Genomic DNA, 20,741 nt, shown 5'->3' with positions numbered 1-20,741 from the left:
AGAGCTTTATTTATAACAGAACATCATTGCTATTTTTTTTTTCTTTATCACATGACACGAGCTAGATAGTTCGGTCCACATTAATTCCAAAATCCCCAATCATGGAATTCCCTAGCAGTGAGCTCTTTTAGAAATGGATGGGAACATTCTGGGTTATCACAGTGACTGAAGAAAGCCAATAGCATTTAGGATGTGGGATTAAGGTTATTAGACATCCCACCAGGTACAGAACAGTCGCACACGACAAAAAATTCTTCTATCTCAAATGCCATTGCTGATGAGCTAGAGGAAGCAAAAAGTGTAACAAGAGTGGGAAATAACCATTAGGAAAGACAGAAGAGCAGATTAAGAGCACAAGCTTTCAGCTGGGCAGACGAAAGTTCAAATTCTTGTCCCACTGCACCGTAAAAGGTACCTTTAAGCAAGTTACGCAGTCTCTTTCAGCTTCTGTTTTCTCATTTGTCAAGAAGTTGAAAAATAGCACCCACTCCATAATGGTTTTTTGAAAATAAAAGTCAGATCACATCCAACAGATTATAGTAATATGAGCGCTCACTAAATGTTAGCAATTATTAGAAGTTTGTCTTGAAAAGCTCTCTGCTGTTAATTTTCATGAAAAAAAAAAAAAAATCAGACCAGGTCCCTCTTCTGCTTTGAGGACAAAAATGCAATGCCTCCTCACCCCCCATTCCCACACTGCAAAATTTCACCATCTTGGAGTCTGTCAGTGTTTAGGCAGCACATTATTCTTGGCTCTCCTTTGCAGATCTCATTTTTTCACTCATTCTTCTTATTTTTCATTAATTAACCATCATACTTACCACCCTTTGCCCTGCTATCAGAATAACTGTTGCTGTTTTTAGAACTTTTTGAGTGAGTCCCCAGGAAGACACTTGCAGACTTGTTTTTTTGGGTATAAAAAGTCAACACCTCCTCCAGCTCAGCCTCACTGAAATGAGGAGAGAAAGTATGGTCAGAACAGGAAGCTCTTCTGGAAAATCTTTCCACCAGATTTTATTATGGAAATGGGAGTCAGCTGGAGAAGGGGAAAATAATAAGTATGAGCAGAAAACTCCCTATTAATAGATGGTTAAATCAGAATACAAACAAAGCAATCTAAAAAATTTAAAGCATGATAAGGCTTTATTCATTCCAAAGTGAATTTTCTAGACGCGCCGTCCAATATGGTAGCCACTAGGCATATAGGACTATTTAAATTTAAATGAATTAAAAGTAAGTACATTGAAAAATTCTTCTCAGACCAGCTGCATTTCACATACTCAGTAGCTACAACACAGAAGGTTCTACTGGCAGCCATGTTCTCTATCAGAGGTCAACAAACTACACACTACAAACAACAGGGGGGGTCAAACCCGAGGAGCAACCTGTTTTTGTACGGTTCCTCACTAAAAATGTTTTTATATTTTTAAAGAAGACTGCTATAATGACCACATATATCCCACAAAGCCTGAAATATTATCTGGTCCTTCACGGTTTGCCCACCGCACTTCCAGATAACTGAAGTGTATTCACTAAAGGAGTCACTTGTCATTTTAATTATCTATGTCAGAAATAAGACCTACCAGCATAACCATGGAAGAGTTCCCTAACCATCTAGTCCGTGAAGGAAACTGAAGTACATGGTTCTAGGTCACTTCAAATATTGAAATTACCTGTCCTTTATGAACATCCACAAAATGGAAAGTATAAGGAATTTGATGAGGGCCCACGGGATTCTCCCAGTAAACATATTAGACGTGGATTTTTAACACCTGTGGCAGCTTCTCAACGGCCCTTTGTATTTTTTTCCTGGAGCCTGGCTATGTTCCAGATAAGTGGTCTTTAAATAGGCAAACTATTCCAGCATTATCACAAGGAACCTATATCCCATCTTCAGAATACATTGTAATGACCTAGGAAACCTAGGAACCCATTTCTACGAATCTCAGAGTAAACCCCAAGGTCTCAAAGTGGAGAAGGTGAAGGGCCACAAGGCAAGTACCTCAGTAACTATGACAGATCTACCGCTGAAGTTACAAATGGGGCGAATGCCTCTGTATGTCCATGTGCTTTCTTTGGCCCTTCACAGAAAGGGGAAGGGGAAGGGGAAGGGGAAGGGGCAGGTTAAGGCTGATCAAAACACAAACTGCTTAATATCGCCTCTCTTACCCTTTGCTCACTTCATAATTTATGTTTCCTTGCCTGACTCCTGCAGGTATCTGGATTTATCAACCTTGACAAAGGTATCCATGTACCACCCCAAACATAATAAAAAACTGATGACTGAACATGTTTCCAAAAATCGACATTTAATGTGCGATGACAGTTAACAAATATGTTCCAGCATATTTTACCTCTAACTCTGTATCACTAGTTTTAGTATATATAATTCATTTCCAGCAAACAGTTAGGCCTGGTAGGGGGATACATGTCTCTTTTCAAAAAAGGTGGCTTTTCTTTTTTTTACATTGTAGGGATCTTGAAGATCCTAAAGAGGAACTAAATACTAATCTTTTAACTTTGTTTTTTTTTAATTTTTTTTGAATGTTTTATTTTTATTTTTTTTTAAGAGAGAGAGAGAGAGAGAAAGAGAGAGAGAGAGAGACAGGGCATGAGCAGGGGAGGGGCAGAGAGAGAGGGAGACACAGAATCCGAAGCAGGCTCCAGGCTCTGACCTGTCAGCACAGAGCCTGACACGGGGCTCGAACTCACAAGCCGTGAGATCATGACCCGAGCTGAAGTCGGACACTCAACTGACTGAGCCACCCAGGCGCCCCTAATTTTTTAACTTTAAATGTAGAGCCGTTTTCTGAACATAACCTCATTTGTGTTCTTTCCTGTTTTTATCACGCTGATGTGAGAAACCATGTCTTGCTTTGTTTCTATAACTTTATTATCAATCATGTAACTCAAGACTCAAGAATGTCAGCAAAATAACATGACAGTTTTGAACTCCTACAAAATGATAGATTTGTTTGCTGTGTGTTTAAGCACAAGATAGTGAGGCTATACTTAGGTCTGTACAAGGTATTACACAGATCAGATTGTGCTGGTGACTGATAAACCACCACCTGATTTAGCTTTATAAACCAACAAAGAATGGACTTTCTCCTGCTTTTCACTCCACAGTGACTTTGATGGTTGAAGACGAACAGGGTCACACAGATGTTTTATCCTTTATTTGAGTGGTTTTGTATGACTTTCTGTTTTGGAAAAAGTTCCCCCAGTAGGAGTCTCACAAAATTTTAAATGAAATGTTTTGTCACCTTTTCCTTTGGAAACATATTGTAAATGGACAAAATGGCCTGACTGATTTGTATCACGATAGAGCCGAATGCTGAGATTTTCAATCCTCAAAGCCAAATCTACGCATGGAGGACTGGTTCTATTTTGTACAAATTAGGTGTAACCCTCACGGTGTTGAGAAACTGCCAATTCCTCAACCCACTCAACATAGGCAAAATTTGGTCATCACCACGGCATCAGTAGGTCAGGGATAAATTCAGATTCAGTCGACACTGGAAGCCTCTGACTTCAACTTTCCAAAGGGCTCTCTCTCAGCACTTCAAGTGGTGTGTACTTTGAAGGCTGTCTAGAAATACAGCCCAGATACCTAGCAGCAGTGTTTTGATAACTGAAACCATGAGGACAACAACATGATTGGCTGAGATATGGAGAGGCCAAGCCTATGAAATGCTTTCTTTCATCCTGAGAGGGATTTTACTCACATTCCTACGTTAGAAACAAGGAAATATTGAGAACTGATATGGGGCAGTATGGAAGAGAGAATAAGATAGTTTTTCTTAGTAAAGAGGATCTTCTACCTTGCTTGTCTGATGAACTCCTGAAAGTTTTCTGTGTTCACCCCATCTTCCTCCTCTTCCTCAAGTTTCTTCTTTGATTTCTTTTCAGCCATCTGTTCTGTTTCCTACCCAGTCCCCAACCCACAAAGGAAAACAGTAAGATAAAACTGACTCCTGATAAGTGCACACTTCATCATCTGCTTTCATTACCATTGGGTTAATTTGTCTTTACAGTAAAGACATAATCCCTCCAGGTACTTTTGCCACCTATACATTTGATATATTACTCTCTGCCACTGTTTCATAAAACATTTTGGAATTCCCAAATAAAGGTTGCAGAGTAAATGTAAATCCTTATCATCTTTTTGCTTTCTGCCCACAAAGCCCCTTCAGGGAAGAACTTTTCATAGCAGCTTAGTAACATCTGTGCTCACACTTGTAGCTTCACCGGTATGACCACAGAGATGCTGCATTTTGTTACAATTAGGGAAAGGAAAGATCGGTCTTGGAACCTACTCCTATACCAGCATCCAAACTGTGTAAATTCTTCACTTATATAAGACATACCAAAATTCTCAACAGATCTGGAGTAAATTGCAGCCATGGATTTTTTTATATTGCTATTCTACTAACCATTCCACACATCTATACTAGCATCACTTAAATTTCCAGGCCTCCGTTTTCCCTTTTGCAAAATGACCATACGTTTTTCTCCCAAATACTGATATTTCCAAAGCATTCTAAGACCCTTGGATATCAGATGCTTTGTAAAATATTCTAACTGAATAGTATATTTCCTGGTCTTGGTTGTAAAATGATATCACTGTCTACAATGTTCTCAAGAGCAAAGTATAACTCTCTCAGGAAAGAAGATTATGTCATTCTATTAAATCCACAGTTCATTTGCTCTCAAACCGTCTATTTACCACTATCTACAGGCATAATGACAATGCAAATTCACATAGCCTGTGATTCATCTCAGATACACAACCCTCAAAGGGAATTTGCCTTTTTTAAAAAAATGTTTATTTATTTATTTTTGAGGGGGAGAGAGAGAGAGAGAGCGAGCGCAAACAGGGGAGGGCAGAGAGGGAGTCGGAGAATCTGTCTGACCACACTGTCAACACAGAGCCTGATGAAGTGCTCAAACTCATGAACCGTGAGACCATGAGTGAGCCAAAACCAGGAGTTGGGGACTTAATCGACTAAGCCACCCAGGCGCCCTGGGAATTTGCCTTTTGATAAGCGTTAACTATGGCCACTGGGCTTTCAGAAGTAATGAGCAGCTTTTCAGATCAGCTGAGTTAAGGAGCAAGGTCTAGCTCCCTGTAACAGTTACACACAAGATGACGATGATAGAAAAGAGAAGGACCTCTCCACCCAGCTGGACAGTGGCTTCTAGCCTTTGCTAACAGTGCGTGGCAATCTAACACACACAAGTAACAGATGAACCACCTACCTTGTTGTACACAAGAATAAAGTCACCCAGTTGGTGGGCCAAGATTCTTCTGCGTTCCAGAAGTGCCAATCGTCGACTGGGTAATACCATCCTCATTGAGTGCTGGAGGTTACTTGATGCTCGTTTAAGGAAGCGAACCACTAGCTCCTATTAAGAGTCGTGAGGGAAAGAAAGCAGGGATTATGGGAAGCAACAGAAGATAAGGTATGAAGGATTTGCCCAACAGAGATACGAGAAGAGGTATACTATACATTTCAACAAAAAAGACCCAGAGCAAAAACATTAGGTACAGTAAGGATACAGAAAGACAAAGCAAAAGAAACTTACTCTCTCCCCTCAAAAAGCTGGCAATCAGAAAGGCAAAATAAATACGTATACAAATTAACTACGTATTAAAGAAGTAACCGCAGAAGTATCACAACCCACATGCAAATAGTACTATCATAATTCAAAGTGTAGATACCACTTCTACCAGGGCGATCAGAGAAAGCTTAAGCTTAAGGGAAAGTAGCTTTCACGGACAGCGGAAATTAAAACCATGGGAGCAGATGAAATCATCAAAGGTGAGACGGAAGAGAAAGAACAGAAATATTCATAGGAAAGAGGAGGAAGAATCAGAAACGAAAGCAAAAAACCCCATGGTAGAAACACCAGACATTTACAAACAAACAAACAAACAAACAAACAAAACAAAACAAGGAGAAAATAGTGTCATGGAGGTCAAGGGGGTTAAAAGCCCCTGTCAAAAGCTTCCAAGAGGCTGGTGCTGAAAAGGACCAAGGCCAAGACAAGGCCCAGGATCCGGCCATTGTGAGATGATTTCAAGACAATGCTTCCAGTAGAGGAAAGGGAATAGAAGGAAGAGGCTAAGAAGTGCATGGGTAATGAAGAACAGAAACCACAATTTCAAAAGTTTAGTGCTAAAGAAAAAGAAAGAACAGCTACTCTATGCTTGAGAGGTGATGGCTTCTTTTTTCCTTTCCCAAGACGAAGGGGGCTGCCTGGGGGTTAGTGCACAGGGGAAAGTCATTAAAGGGGACAAAGGGCACATCTCACTTGGCATGGGGCAAGGGATTTTGAAATCTGAACAGATACCAATCAGATCATTCACAATATCACAAATGCTTCAAAGGGACATTTTGTGAGACCAGGGGCCTTAAAGATCATTGTTCCTTCCCTCTCCACCACCCCCCACAACATGAAAAAATTGCCTTAAGATGATAGATTTGGGGACCTTCTATTAATGCACCTCCTGTGAGCTGTGATAAAGAATCTCTAACCCTCACCTGAGCAGACAGAGCAATTCTACCCCTACCTTCCTCATCAACAAACCCACCGCCACAATCATCAGGGAATGGGTTAGGGTTTGCTCTCTAGATATACTTTCACACAGGAACACACAGAACTGGTATTAGGTTTTGCAGTGATGATCCTAAGCATTCTTGTAACAAATCCCATTGAAATCCTGTGTGAATTCCAAGCCAGCACTTACAGCGGTTACCCTCTTCTGAGCTATTTTTTTATCCCTTGCATTTGATTTCCGTTCATTGTCCTTTGGTGCTCATTTCCTCCAGCATAAAGGATAACCAGAGGGTTGGATCGTACGGTTCTACTCTGCTATCTCTACTATAGGGTGGTTTAAGCTGTTATATTAAAATATTATTTTTTCACAGTGGAGCAGACAAACTGACTCTCAAAAAGGCAGGCTCAATTTTCCACTTGGAAAGAGGAGAGCTAACATTTTCCACTGACAGTTGAAGGATTATTCACAATGCACAAGGTTTTATCTCTGGGCTGTATTGGCTACTTTACTTTCACAAGTTGTTTTCTGGGATATCCATCATGTTTTCATAATAAGCCTGGCATATCACATGCCTCTTGTATGTGGAGAACTGAACATTATGGTAGGGTCACCACCGAGACGGACAAAGGATGCAGACTTCTCAGCCTTAAAAGTCGCTCTCTTTGCAGTGACAGATCCCTATGGTTAAAAGGCAAAGAAGGGCTATGGCTTCTTCTATAAGCGTTGGTCTTACCAAAGAGCGTGACGTTCCTGATCCTTCCAATTCAAAAAGAAAACCAAACCTTGCTAGAATATTAAATTCTAGGCATGTTCAAATGACTGACACACAGCAAAAATTATGACACAGTTTGTTTCCAGTCATCTCAGAATTTTATAAAATTTTAACTAGTAGAGAAATAAAGTTAACATGGAGGATGGTACATTCTTAGAGGGCCTATGACAAAGCATTGATTTTTCAGAGTGAACGTGACCCCTTAGGACACAAAACGAATGCCTTGTGATGCACAGAAACGACAGAAAACGAAATAACGTACAACTGTAACATCAGGGCTCAAGTTCCAGTCTCACCACACACAAGCTGTGGGACCACAGGCAAATTACCTCCCTGCTCCAGGCCTTTGTTTCTGCATCTACAAAATGGGGATGACAGTGCCTACATCAAAGAGTTCAGACAACGTGAAGTTGCTTGAGAAAGGGCTCTAGGTTGTTATTCTTTTGGGGGGCTTTGCACAGGGCCTGACATGTAATGAGCAATCAGTTTCCATTTCCAGAATGAAATAAACTGATGCCCTCAACACACAGTGTGATGAACATGGCCCCAGATCAAGGAGCCAGTTCACATTAAAGTAAGAGAAATCCATCAACTATAGTGAAGAACAATTCTTTCACTGGAAGAATATAATGCTCTTCACCCTTGGGGGGAAAAAATAGGGGAAAAAAAGAAGAAGAAGGAGAAGGAGAAGGAGAAGGAGAAGGAGAAGGAGAAGGAGAAGGAGAAGGAGAAGGAGGAGGAGGAGGAGGAGGAGGAGGAGGAGGAGGAGGAGGAGGAGAAGAGGAGGAGGAGGAGGAGGAGGAGGAGAAGAAGAAGAAGAGGAGGAGGAGGAGGAGGAGGAGGAGGAGGAGGAGGAGGAGGAGGAGGAAAGAAAAGAAACAGGGCATGTAAAAAGGTTCCAACAAGAAGAGCCTCACCATCTGTTCATCCTCTTTGGCAGCCCAACTGGCACTGAACGTTTGACCTCCACTGTCCTTCATCAGGCGAATCTGAACATGCTGGAGATAGGCAGAGAACGCTCTTCGGGCCTGCACCTTGCTATAGAAATCCAAAACAACATACCATTACGAGACAGAATGCTAAGCCTACCAAATGTGTACCTGCCTCATTCAAAGCGGGCTCTGAGGATCCTCCTATTAGGAAGGCTAAAAAAAATGAAGTCCATCATGCAGTCATTGAATAAAGATTCCTTCTACACAGTGCATGAGGTGTTCTTTTTTCCTATTAACAGAATCAAAGATGGAGAATCCTATTTATTTTCTCATTATTAACAGAGGGGAAAAAATCAAACAGGAATAGGAAATCAGGTTTCCTATTCTTACACCTTATCTCTGAACTTTTTAACAACTTTCCTGGGGGAGATGGGCAGGCAAAGTATTGAATCTTCACAAGAACTTTTGCATTCATGTGGAAAGGTTTTCCTGCCTTGGAGGCCCTAAAGTATATACTTATCAGTTGGTGCGAAAGTATGCTTTTGCTATGGCAACTAATATTTCTGGTGTGCAAAAGCCTCCAAAGCAGGAAATCGATAAATCCTACAAAGGAACTTTTGAGACCAAATCTTAAAGTCCTGCTTTTCTCAACTACAAGACAGGAATGGCTGGAGCCCAGAACAAATGAGTGAGGTCCAACAGAGTTTGGCGTAGATGAACTGACAGGCTGGGACGAGCCCAGATGTTCAGTGGGAAAACAAAATCTTTACATGTAGTAAAAAAAAAAAGCACCTCAGGGACATCACTGGAGAACTCAGCTGATTTCTGCTTGGTGGTCTAGGCTGGAAACAAGGAAATCTGTTGAAGCTACGGTTTAGAAGACAGAAAGGCCAGAGACACACTGATGATTTTCACTTCAGCTGCTAATTGTAGCGGATCTGTTTTCCTTCAGGAGAGATTTTGGTTACTTCAGCTGATCGGCCTTCTGACACTCCAGCCAGAATTACATCAGCGAAGATTAGGGCCCAGCACAAACTTTGTTTACAATCCTCACACATGCAATCACTGAATGCTTTCTATTCACTGTTCCTCCAAAGTTAGGATGAAGGACTTGACCAGAGTAAACTGGACATCCTAACAGGGTCTAGGTCTAACCTCTGCGTATGTGCTGGAGGGACCGAAGAGGAGGGGAGTCAGGTTGGAAGCAGATTTGCTCTTGAGAGTTTAATATAGAAGATCTCCAAAGCATAAAATACAAGTAAGGCTACATGTTTCTAACTAATGGGGATAGTTTATGGGAGCACAGTATGATTCTGAAAAAACAAATTTCTATTTTCAAATGTTTCTCAACAAGGACACTTCTATTCTTGTTCACCTGGAGACCACTTTCCCCTCAACCATTTACCTCCACAACAAACTATTTGCAAGACAAAACAAATGAAACAAATTCTTAATTTTCATCCACAAATTCACTTGCTACCTAATGAGGTAGAAATGGCATGTTTCACATATCTCCCAAGTAGAATACCTCATTTTATTAATCATTCCTCTAATGCTGAAACGTGAAGGTCTGTTGGATAAGGGAGATGTCACTTCGAAGTTGAGATTTCAATCATTATTTTGTTGTAAGTCATTGCCACAAATCAAATGAACAAGTGTGGAGGTTGCCATTTCTATAAACCTTATTGCAGGGACCCCTGGGTTGTTAATTCTGAGACTGCCCCCAAGATACTTGGACACACTGGTTGGCTAGGCATTTTCAACATACCAAAAAAGATGAAAGAATGAAAACTAGAAATGATTTATACCAGTGAAACTTGGTTTTAAAACCATAAAAGCTTATATGGATCCTCAGTATAAAAAATACGCAACTAAAGGCTAGGGCCTGGAGTCTCGAATCCTTGCCACGACCTCCCTGAGACCCCTCAGTAGCCACTGAGGTGCCCCACAGAATCATGGGTAGCTACAGGGAACAGGGTCTGAAAACCACTCATTTGCATTAACACACCAGGCAACTACAACAGTTTACTCAGTGAAAGTCAGATCCATAAGATTTATGAAGAAATCATTTATTTCTACAACAGCTAAGTAGAATGTTATTGCTGGAAAGGGCCTCAGAATATAATCCAGTGGTTTTCAAATGTTCTATTTCAACTCAGTGGAATCCTTTTTCCCCCTCAGAAAGCACAGTCCGAAAAACATTTGTCTAACCTTATACCTTGGCCTGAAAGAAAAGGAAACTGAGGCACGGAGCTCTCTGACTGGCCGCCATGATCACACAGCCAGCTGGGAATCACTAAAAAGCGAAGAGAGAGTCCAGGTCTTCCAACAGTTCAGTGAGCTCTCAACTAACAGACTCTTCCAAACCTTAACTCCATCTGCATACCTCCCCAAACCCCGACGTCACCTGCCACCCGTGCAATATAAGAACTGCCCTCTAACTTGGAAAATAAAGGCCATCGTGCATAAATACGTAAACTCCTTTCCTCTTTAACTTCTAACTACTACACTCAGCCCATAGTGCTTTCTTTCTGACTTAACAGGAAGAGAGACCCCTCCAGTGGCCTCTTTTGCCTTCCTTTGGGGCCCTTCTCTATCAATATATCCATTTCTGTATCTCTGGTCTTCTTACCATCAAATCCTTCCCCTCGTCTATAAATAAGCTTCAGAATCCTCATCGTTGGGAAAAAAAAAAATCCTTTTCTCTTAGCTCACTCCTCACTCTCTCTGATGTGTTCTCATCTTCTTTTCATTGCCAAATCCTCTAAAAAAGTTAGCTTGCACTTGCTTTCTTATTTCTCAACTCGTAATTTCTCACAACTCAGAGGCTGGCCCTATGTCAGAAATGCAGGAGTCTCTTCTCACTCTTCATGCTCTCTCGGGCCGTCTGAAGCATGCTACAGCTTGGAACTCTCATTCTGGAGAGTTCTACCACACTCCCACCTCCTACGCTGATGCTTACCTCTCTAGCTGCTAGTTCCTATCTCTTTACTATTAAACACCGGTTTTCCCCAGGGCTCAATTCTCCTCCTTTTCTCCAGTCTATGCTTGCTGGACTAAATGAATTGGACAAGTTCACTCACTCTGAAGTTCTTAACTATCAACTGCCCGATCCTGTTCAACTCTTACCCTCAAAGTGATATCTTCACCTATCCGCTGAGCAACTTCATCCCAGAGCCCTCCCTCCGCCTCACCGTGCCCCAACTGAAACATCATTTTTATCCTGAAACCAACTCCTATGCTCCTTATGTGGACTGATGGCATCGCCAAGTTGCTACGTTTGGAAAAATCCAGCCTCTCTGGAGTTCTTACATCTACAGAGACCAAGCCCTGCCAATTTTAACCTGCAAATTTCATCCGGTCCACCCCATTCCCTCCATTCCTATAGTCGTGGCTCTGGTCAAGGCCTTCATCTTTCTGGCTCTGGACTACTGTGACAGCCCCTAACTCACCTTTCTGCCATTAGTTCTCCTCTTATCAATCACTGCCCCACAATGCACCTAGAATTTACTTTCTAAATCAAGGTCTGACCATAGCATTCATCTGCTTAAAAATTATCCGTTTAGAAAATACAGTCCCAGTTCCTCTTAAACCCCTTTGTGATCAAACGACATCCGATTATTTAGTCGTATCTCTTACCGCACACTTCTCTCCGTGTAACTCCACTACGCTAACCCAGGTTTCTCAAACTCGCCAAGCTCATTCCAGTTTCAGGGCCTTCAGACTTGCTTGTCTGCCTGGAACATTCTGCCCCCTGATACTCCATGACTTGGCTCCTTCTCATCATTCAGGACTCACCTCAAAGGTTACCTCTTCATGCCTGAACACGACAATCTAAAGAAACCCTCCACCCAATTACACTCTAACACTACAACCTGTTCTTTCTGCATTGCACTACTTACTCCCTGAAACTACCTTGTTTCTTTGTTTACCGTCAGTACACCCCCCAAGACCGTAAGCCCCACGAGCCTGTCTCGGTTTCTACTGTAACACTACCATAGCCTGGCCCATTCCCGCACAGGGCGGGTGCTCGATAAACTTCTGTTGAAGGGCTGAATGAATGACTAGACTATCACATCTCTCTGCCTTTATTTCCTCTCCTGGCACTTCCGCACTTAGCTGTCACCTCTCGGCCCTCGTGGCATCCTACTCATCCGCCAAAGCCTGATTCAAATATTGCCACCTCCCTAATGTCTCTCTAGGCCTCCCAGGCAAGATCAGTCACTCTGTTTTCTGTATTTAAGATACAGAGCGCTTTGTCCATACTGGCGCCCCCGCTCTTTAAGGATCCCTACCCAAAACCGTGAGCTGCTTGAACTCTGTGCTTTTAGTGACTTGACACTCCAGCCCAACAAATATTTGTTGGGCCAGTGAGACCTGGGTATGGATCGCAGCGCTATACCTTGGACAAGTAACTCCTCTTGACAATTATTAACATTCAAAACAACATCAAAAGTAATGACATTCTTCCTTAGTAACAATAATAACAAAATCAGAGTCATTACTTCCCAGGACCACTGTCAGAAAAGGAAAATGGCCGTAGAGCCATCAGCCCAGGACCTGGTACACAATACAAGTCATTGGTTTTACGATTCCAACTACAAAAGGTACATACCTAAGATTGCCGTTATCTTGCAGAATCTGCATCAGGTTAAATTTAGGCTCTGGCTCCTGAGTCTCAATTTTGCAGCACTGTTCACCTTTATTGTTCCATTCAGAAACTTTCGCGGCATTTTCTTTGGGTGAATTTTCTACCATAACAGTCAGTGAGGGGGTGTATTTGGCTTGACTTTCTCCGAGGGACCCTGCAGACTCCTCCTGGGAAGCCTCCTGTTCTTCATCTTCGTCGTCTAATGCAACTTCTTCCTCCTCTTCACTCTCTGTCTCGGTTTTAACATTCATTTCAGCTGGTTGAGTGATCACTAAATGCGAAGAATCACTAATGTTGCTGAAAAAAGATTAAATTTTCCTCTCTCCCAATACCTTCCTTTTATCTTTTTAATAAAATCCCATTTCTAAATCAGACCACAAAAGAGGCACAACATCAACAGCACATACATGCCACTCTACAGTCTTACATATTTCAAAAGCCTGCAATGACCTCCACTAGGGTTCACGTTCCTCACCATAATACCAATGGCTCTCTCTCAACGTCAGGCAAACATCTTGGGTACAGTAATCTCTACAGTGTGTTGGAGGTTTCCAGAAGGGCACAAGGAGCAGGGGAACATCGTTCTATCCTATGTTTATTCATTACCTTTCTCTTTCACCAACTTGGAAGGTCTGTGAGGACAAGGACTATACCTTTTTTATTCACCAATGAAACCCTAGTGACCAACATGCCTGATACAGGTGCTCAACAAAGGAGGGAAGGAGTGGGCGGGCGGGTGGGGGGAAGGAAGTCAGTCCATCAATCATGACAAACAGACCTATGACATGGGAGCATCTTGGAGAGAGACACATTCCTCTTTGTTCATGTTTAAAATATTTATATGATTTGGCAATGTCAAGGGATGAACCAGCTTTAACACCTAATTATGAAAAACCTGAACAACAATGCTCAGGGTTCCATTAAACTTCAGCTAAAGTGTTTCTTTCTACTGATCTATCTCTACATCTCAAGTATTTAGCCATGGGCCAAAACGTATGTGCTTCAGTTATTCCCCAGCACAAATACTATAGACTGGAAGATTTAGAAACTTCCAACCCTTTTGAAATTAAGTTTCAGAGAAAAAGACTACGCAGAAAAATTAAATGTATTTGATGAGGAAGGTTCTGATTCATTAAGTATGAAGTAAGAAGCTGATCAACTGGGCCTGGCAGGACCCGGACAGTGGAGTTTGGCGTAAGCTCACCAGCAGGTACCTGGGTATTTTGGCCTCATTGCCCTCAATCTGCCATTCCGTCGTCGACGTTTCCGCACCTCCAAAGACAGGAGCTTCCTCTCATAGAGGGCAGCGTGCAGTTTGGCCTTGGAGTTCATACTCTCCACCTTCAATTCCGGTGCTCCGTCAGCAGCCAGTCTATGGAAAAAAAAAACAACAATATGGTTGCTACAGCCTTCAGAAAGCTCTCCTTTATTCCAAGGCTAAGCTTGACAGAATTCTGTAACCACAACAGGTTGGGCATGGTATGTCTACTGAATTCTAAAAAGTTTGACAGAAAAATGGGAATACTGGAATTGGAATCTACATTAAAACTTCCCTAAGGGCCTGTCTGAATTTAGTAAATATTCTGAACAAAAACATATCTGAAAACAATGTTTAAGTGTTTTTAAAGTATTCAGTCAGGCTGGCTGACGGTTTACTGCAAAGACCATAAAGTGCCACCCAATACCTTATACCTAGGGATGACTGGGAGATACTGGCAACGCTTTCATTCTTAAGCTGGGTGGTGGCTAGAGGTGTTTGTTTTATTGTTACTCATTATAGTTTACTCAGACTTATACAAATATTCTTCTAACGTATACGCTATTTAATAAACACAAATTTAGCAGAAGTTGAGACAAGGGGAGGAACATTTGATAGCCTGTGAATATGGTAGCCCAGAGCGAAGACTTATGGGGGAAAGTCTCAGTCAAAAGTTACCAAGACCCCGAGGCACACCAAGTCTCAAACATTCCAACAAAAGGAACTCTCCTCCCTAAGAGTCTACTTAGTTACAGGAGGAGATAGGGGGAGGTGGTAGGGACTCTCCAGCTGGTGATTACAGGTCAGGAGTTAGTGTCAGAGGCACAGACAAGGGAAGGCAGCAGATGGTGGACAAAGCCAAGTTCAATCAGGTCATGAACGGGAAATGGGGTGGACAGAGGATGGCAACAGCTACATTAGGCATTAAAGTACGATAAATCATAAGTTAGGGAAGTGACTGGTATCAGGCCCAATCCAAACAAGGACCGGGAAAAGTACTGGGCAGGCAGAGCTAACTAGGTCAGCAAAGACAGAGAGGGATCTTGGTCACTGGGTCAGAAAAGAAGTGCCCATGTCAGTGTCTAAACCAGGCAGCTAACTCTGAATACTCAGAATGCAAGATCTAACTGGTTGGCTCTGAATTCTCTCTCTTGAACTCCCTGGAACTCAAATTGTATTCCCTTTGAGGTCAAGGGACCTCAATTCTCTGAGAGTTTTCAATCTCTAAGCATGATGGAAAGACTGTGTCTTTTGGTCTATTTAGGTGTTTTAGGGATTTCTGAGTAGATAAACTGGACAGTAAATCTTCTAGAATCTTTCTCTCTAGAGCAGGAAATTGAGCCAAGAATAGAGATGGTCCTGACACATGGGGGCAGACACCGGAAGCAAATTAATAAACTTTAAAAATAGCTCCAAGTTCAAAGCCAGCTTACCATAGTCCCAAAAACTGAACACTGCACCCCCCTCACACACGCACGTAGTTGTGAAAACAGATTTTTAGCCAGTTAAAGAAAATGAAACAAAACTAACATTTTAAAATAACAACTATGAGCTTCTAAGAAACCCTGAATAGACCAATAAGTTCTAAGTATTACAAGGGATGGAGGTAGGGAACGATGGAGAAACTATGAATCTGATAAACAGAATTAATAGTTCTATACGGGTAAAGACCAGGCTTGCGTGTCAGTCACTGGATCAGAGATGGTCCTGAGACTGCCCAGCACATAGCCGACATACCATTAATTTTTTTTTTTTTAACGTTTATTTATTTTTGAGACAGAGAGAGACAGAGCATGAACAGGGGAGGGGCAGAGAGAGAGGGAGACACAGAATCTGAAACAGGCTCCAGGCTCTGAGCAGTCAGCCCAGAGCCTGACGCGGGGCTCAAACTCACGGACCGCGAGATCATGACCTGAGCCGAAGTCGGACGCTTAACCGACCGAGCCACCCAGGCGCCCCCATTAATATTTTTAAATAAACAACTGAATTCCCTATAAGTAAATTATAACACCTTTTAGCTACATCTACCTCATTTTATTTTTCTAACATTGTATTCTGAAAATATTTACACAAACAGAAAAGTTTTAAGAACTGTACAGCAGACAGTCATGTACCCATTGCCTAGTTTCTGAAATAAATATATTGCTATATTTGTTTCAGCACATATATATCCAACCATCCCTTCTTCTATTCATCCACCAATCCATTTAATTTTTAAAGCATTTCAAAGTTACACACAGATGTCAGTGCACTTTGTACCTAAATGCTTTAACATGCACATCGTTAGTAGCTAGAGTTCAGTATTTGTTTTCTGGGTATTTGTTTTTGGTGTTTTGGTTTATTGTTTCTGTTTAGTTTGTTTGTTGGTGAGCTAAACACCATATACAGTGAAATACTCAAATACTATAATGCCCATTTGTGAGTTCTGACAAATGCCTAGAACTATGTAACCCGAGCTCTAACATTACCACCCCCTCAGAAAGTTCTCATGAAGCTTCCCAGTCAATCCCTCCCTCACACTCCTAAAGGAGACCACTGTCCTAAGTTGTTTCATTACGTATTAGGTTTGCCTACTCTAGAACTTCTTAAAAATGGAATTGTACAGTATGAACTCTTATAAGTTTCCTTTCATTCTGCCTGTTTTTGAGATTCATCCATGTGATGTGTATCCATACTTATGCCTTTGTACGGCTCAGGATTAGTCCACTCTATGAATAATCCACAGTTCACCTACTCTCTGGTTATCGGACCCCTAGGTTGTTTCCAGTTTGGGAATATTATGAATGAAGCTGCTATGGACATTTTTGTACAAGTCGTTTTGTGATTACGTTTTTCATTCCTTCTGGGCAGAGATCTCAGCACGGAGCTTTCAAGGCTAGCAAACTGCCAGACCCCTCCTAAGGAACTTGTACCAGTTTCTGCTGCCAATGACAATGCACCAGAGCTCCATTAGCTCCACACCATCTGATGCTGTCGGTCATTTTCAGGTTGTTCCCAGCTTTACTGAGCTGTCGCTGACAAATAAAATTGTAATGTATTTAAAGTGTACAACACAATGACATAACGCGAGCCATTCTGCTGGATTTCAGTGGTATCTCATGGTTTAACTTGCAATTCTCTGATAACTAATGGTGTTAAGCACATTTTCATGAGCATACTGGCCACTCACATACCTTCTTTTTGAAGTGTCTGTCCAAATATTTTACCCATTTGTAAGAGGGCTGTCTTCTAATTTTTCAGTTATAGGAGTCTGTCATACTCTCTAGGCACCAGACCTTTGTTTGATGAATATCTTCACCCGGTTTATGGCCTGCCTGGTCACTTTCCGAACAGTATGGGATGATGATAATTTTGAGGAAATCTAGCTTATCATTTTTTCTTTTTTGGGTACCACTTTCTGCGTCATGTTTAAAACTTTTGCCAAGCCCAAAGTCCCAAAGACACTGTCCTAGATTTTCCTCAAGAAATTTTATCGTAAGAGCTTTTCTGTTTATGTCTCTGAATCATCACTAATTTTTCTGGGAGACAGGGGCTGAGGTTCACTTTTAAAAGTACGATATCCAGTTCCAGTCCTATTTGTTAAGAAGTTTCCTTTCCCCAGTGGATTACTTTGGGCCTTTTGATGCAAGTCAAATGACCACATAAATATAGGTCTGTTTCTGGACTCTCTTTTCTGTTCAACTTGCCACAGTTTTGATTACTATAACATTGTAGTATTTCTTTAAGTAAGGTACCCTAAGTCTTTTTCAAGATGACTTTGGATACTCTAAGTCCTTTGTATCTCCACATACAAAAAAAAAAAAAAAAAATTTAAAGTCAATTTCTGCTTTGGTGAAGAAAAATATAGTGGATTTCTACAAAATATATATATATATATATACATATACATATATACTGGAATTATTATATATATACACACACACATATATATACGTATATATATAATACATATATATATATACGTATATATACACAATATATATACGTATATATATATATACTGGAATAATGTATCAGATCTTTAGATCAATTTGGGGAGAACAGACACTTTTTGCAATATTCAGTCTTCTAATCCATGAACATCACATATCTCCCCACTTATTTAGATCTTCTTTCATTTATTTCAGTAATATTTACTGAATATTTAGCTTTTACTGTATAGGTATTAAACATATTTTATAAAATTTACCCTTGAGAATTTCGTATTTTCAAATGCTACCATAAGCAAAATTTAATTTCATTTTCAAATTATTTACTACTAGTATTTAAAACTACAATACATTTTAGTATATTGACCTTATGTTCAAAGACCTTGCTAAATGCAATGATATGTTCTTGTAGTTATTCTGTAGATGTTTTAAGATTTCCTATTAACTTGGGGTGCCTGGGTGGCTCAGTCAGTTAAGCGTCTAATTTTGGCTCAGGTCATGATCTCATGGTTCATGAGTTTGAGCCCTGCGTCAGGCTCTGTGCTGTCAGCTCAGAGCCTGTGGCCTGCTTCGGATTCTGTGTCTCCCTCTCTCTCTGCCCCACCCCTGTTTGCCCCTTCTCAAAAATGAATAAACGTTAAGAAAAAAAAAAAAAAAAAGATTTCCTATTAACTAGCTCAGATCATCCAAGATGAAAGACATTTGATTTCTTCACTTCCAATCTGTATGCCTTTTCTTCCCCAACCCTTGCTTCATTGTACAGCTTGGGACTTCTAGTATAAAGTGACTACAAATGGTGAAAATGGACATCTTGATATCTTATGATTCATGGAAGGAAGCCTTCAATATTTTACCATTAGGTATGATGATAGCAATAGATATTTTATAGATGGCATTTACCAAATGAAGAAATTCCTTCTATTCCTTATTTACTAAGAGTTTTTATCATAAATGTGTTGAATTTCATCAGATGCTTTTTTTTTTTTTTTGGATCTAATAAAATGATCATCGGGTTTTTTCCCTTTGTATATGGTGAATTATACTGATGAATTTTCAAATGTCAAACCAACATTGCATTACTAGGAAAAACCTCTCTTAGTCATATGTATTACCCTTTTTTTTATACTGGTAGATTCAATTTGCTACTATTCTTTGAAGAAATTTTGTGTCTCTGTTCATGAAGATATTAGCCTGTAATGTTCTTTTTTTTTTTTTATTTAAATTTTTTTTTTCAACGTTTTTTATTTATTTTTGGGACAGAGAGAGACAGAGCATGAACGGGGGAGGGGCAGAGAGAGAGGGAGACACAGAATCGGAAACAGGCTCCAGGCTCCGAGCCATCAGCCCAGAGCCATCAGCCCAGAGCCTGACGCGGGGCTCGAACTCACGGACCGCGAGATCGTGACCTGGCTGAAGTCGGACGCTTAACCGACTGCACCACCCAGGCGCCCCATGTAATGTTCTTTTTTAATGTATACTTATTTGAGAGAGAGAGAGAGCACATGCGCGAGACAGGGGAGGGGCAGAGAGAGAATCCCAAGCAGGCTCTTTGCTGATAGCAGAACCATGAAATCATGATCTGAGCCAAAATCCAAAGTCAGACACTTAACCAACTAAGCCACCCAGGCACCTCCCCTACCTTTTTAAAAATGTCTTTGTCAAGCTTTGGTGTCATAATTAATGTTGGCGTCATAAAATGAATTGGGACGTGTCTCTTCCTATAGTTTTAAAAGAATTTATGTAAGATTGGTGCTGTTCTTCCTCAAATGCTTGATAGAATTCACAAGCGAAACTACTGGGCTTGGGGTTTTCTTTGCAGAAAGACTTTTGATTACAAATTCAATATTCTGAATAGATATGGGACTATTCAAAATTTCTATTTCAGCTTGTGTCATTTTTGTCAAGTATTCCCTCCCAAGGAATTCAGACATTTCCTCTAGGTTGTCAAAGCAATGGAATAAGGTTATTAATAATACTCCCTTAACGTCCTTTTGATTTCTGTAGGATCTATAAATTACTTCCTTCTTTCCTATCTGATATTGGTAATTCTTGTTCTTTCTTCTTACTAGATCAGTCTAGGTAAGAGTTTATGAATTCTATCTTACCAGTGAACAATTTTAGATTTTACTGGTTTTCTTTATTGTTTGTCTTTCATTTAATTGATTCCCACCCTTTATTATGTCCGTTCTTCAATTTACACGGGTTACTCTTCTTTATCTAGTTTCACAAAATGGAATGTTAGATCAGTGATTTAGTCCTCTGTTTTCTAATACAAGCATTTAAGAAGCTGTAAGTTGCCCCCAAAACATGACATGAGCTGCATCCCACACATTTTAATGTTACATTTTTATCATCATTCAGTTTGAAATACTTTCCAATTTCCCTCATGATTTCTTTCTTGACCCATGCACTATTTTGAGGTGTTAATTTCCAAGTATTAGGAGATTTTCTATTGTTACTGCTTTCGAATTCCACTGTGTTCAAAGACCATACTGTTTATGATTTTAATCGTTTTAAATGTATGAAGATGTATTTCGTACAACAGCACATGATCTATTATATGCCAGCTTTCATTTGCTTATGCCTCTATACCACCAAAAAACTCCTGATGGCAATATAAGTGCCAAAAATGAA

The 20,741-nt window shown here is 40.7% G+C and overlaps 1 protein-coding gene across 14 annotated transcripts in view; it reads right to left on the bottom strand.

Moving 5' to 3' along the window:
* The window catches only part of TTLL5 (tubulin tyrosine ligase like 5), a 285,253-nt gene that overhangs the window by 168,713 nt on the left and 95,799 nt on the right, over positions 1-20,741 (bottom strand). For 9 of the 14 annotated variants that reach the window (XR_006218999.1, XM_042990159.1, XM_042990167.1 and 6 more), the window contains 6 exons: positions 14,125-14,292; positions 12,885-13,217; positions 8,255-8,375; positions 5,263-5,409; positions 3,825-3,928; positions 822-949 (listed from right to left, as the gene is read on the bottom strand). Coding sequence is in view for 13 of the 14 variants with exons in the window: in XM_042990159.1 (XP_042846093.1) it covers positions 822-949; positions 3,825-3,928; positions 5,263-5,409; positions 8,255-8,375; positions 12,885-13,217; positions 14,125-14,292 (1,001 nt within the window). In the remaining variant the exon portion in view is untranslated. The remainder of the gene's footprint in view (positions 1-821; positions 950-3,824; positions 3,929-5,262; positions 5,410-8,254; positions 8,376-12,884; positions 13,218-14,124; positions 14,293-20,741) is intronic. The other 5 variants (XM_042990161.1, XM_042990166.1, XM_042990165.1 and 2 more) reach the window with 1 other exon arrangement.

The sequence above is a fragment of the Panthera tigris genome, chromosome B3 (genome assembly GCF_018350195.1).
Source record: "Panthera tigris isolate Pti1 chromosome B3, P.tigris_Pti1_mat1.1, whole genome shotgun sequence".
Classification (NCBI taxonomy): domain Eukaryota; kingdom Metazoa; phylum Chordata; class Mammalia; order Carnivora; family Felidae; genus Panthera; species Panthera tigris.
This window is presented reverse-complemented; position numbering and strand designations above follow the sequence as displayed.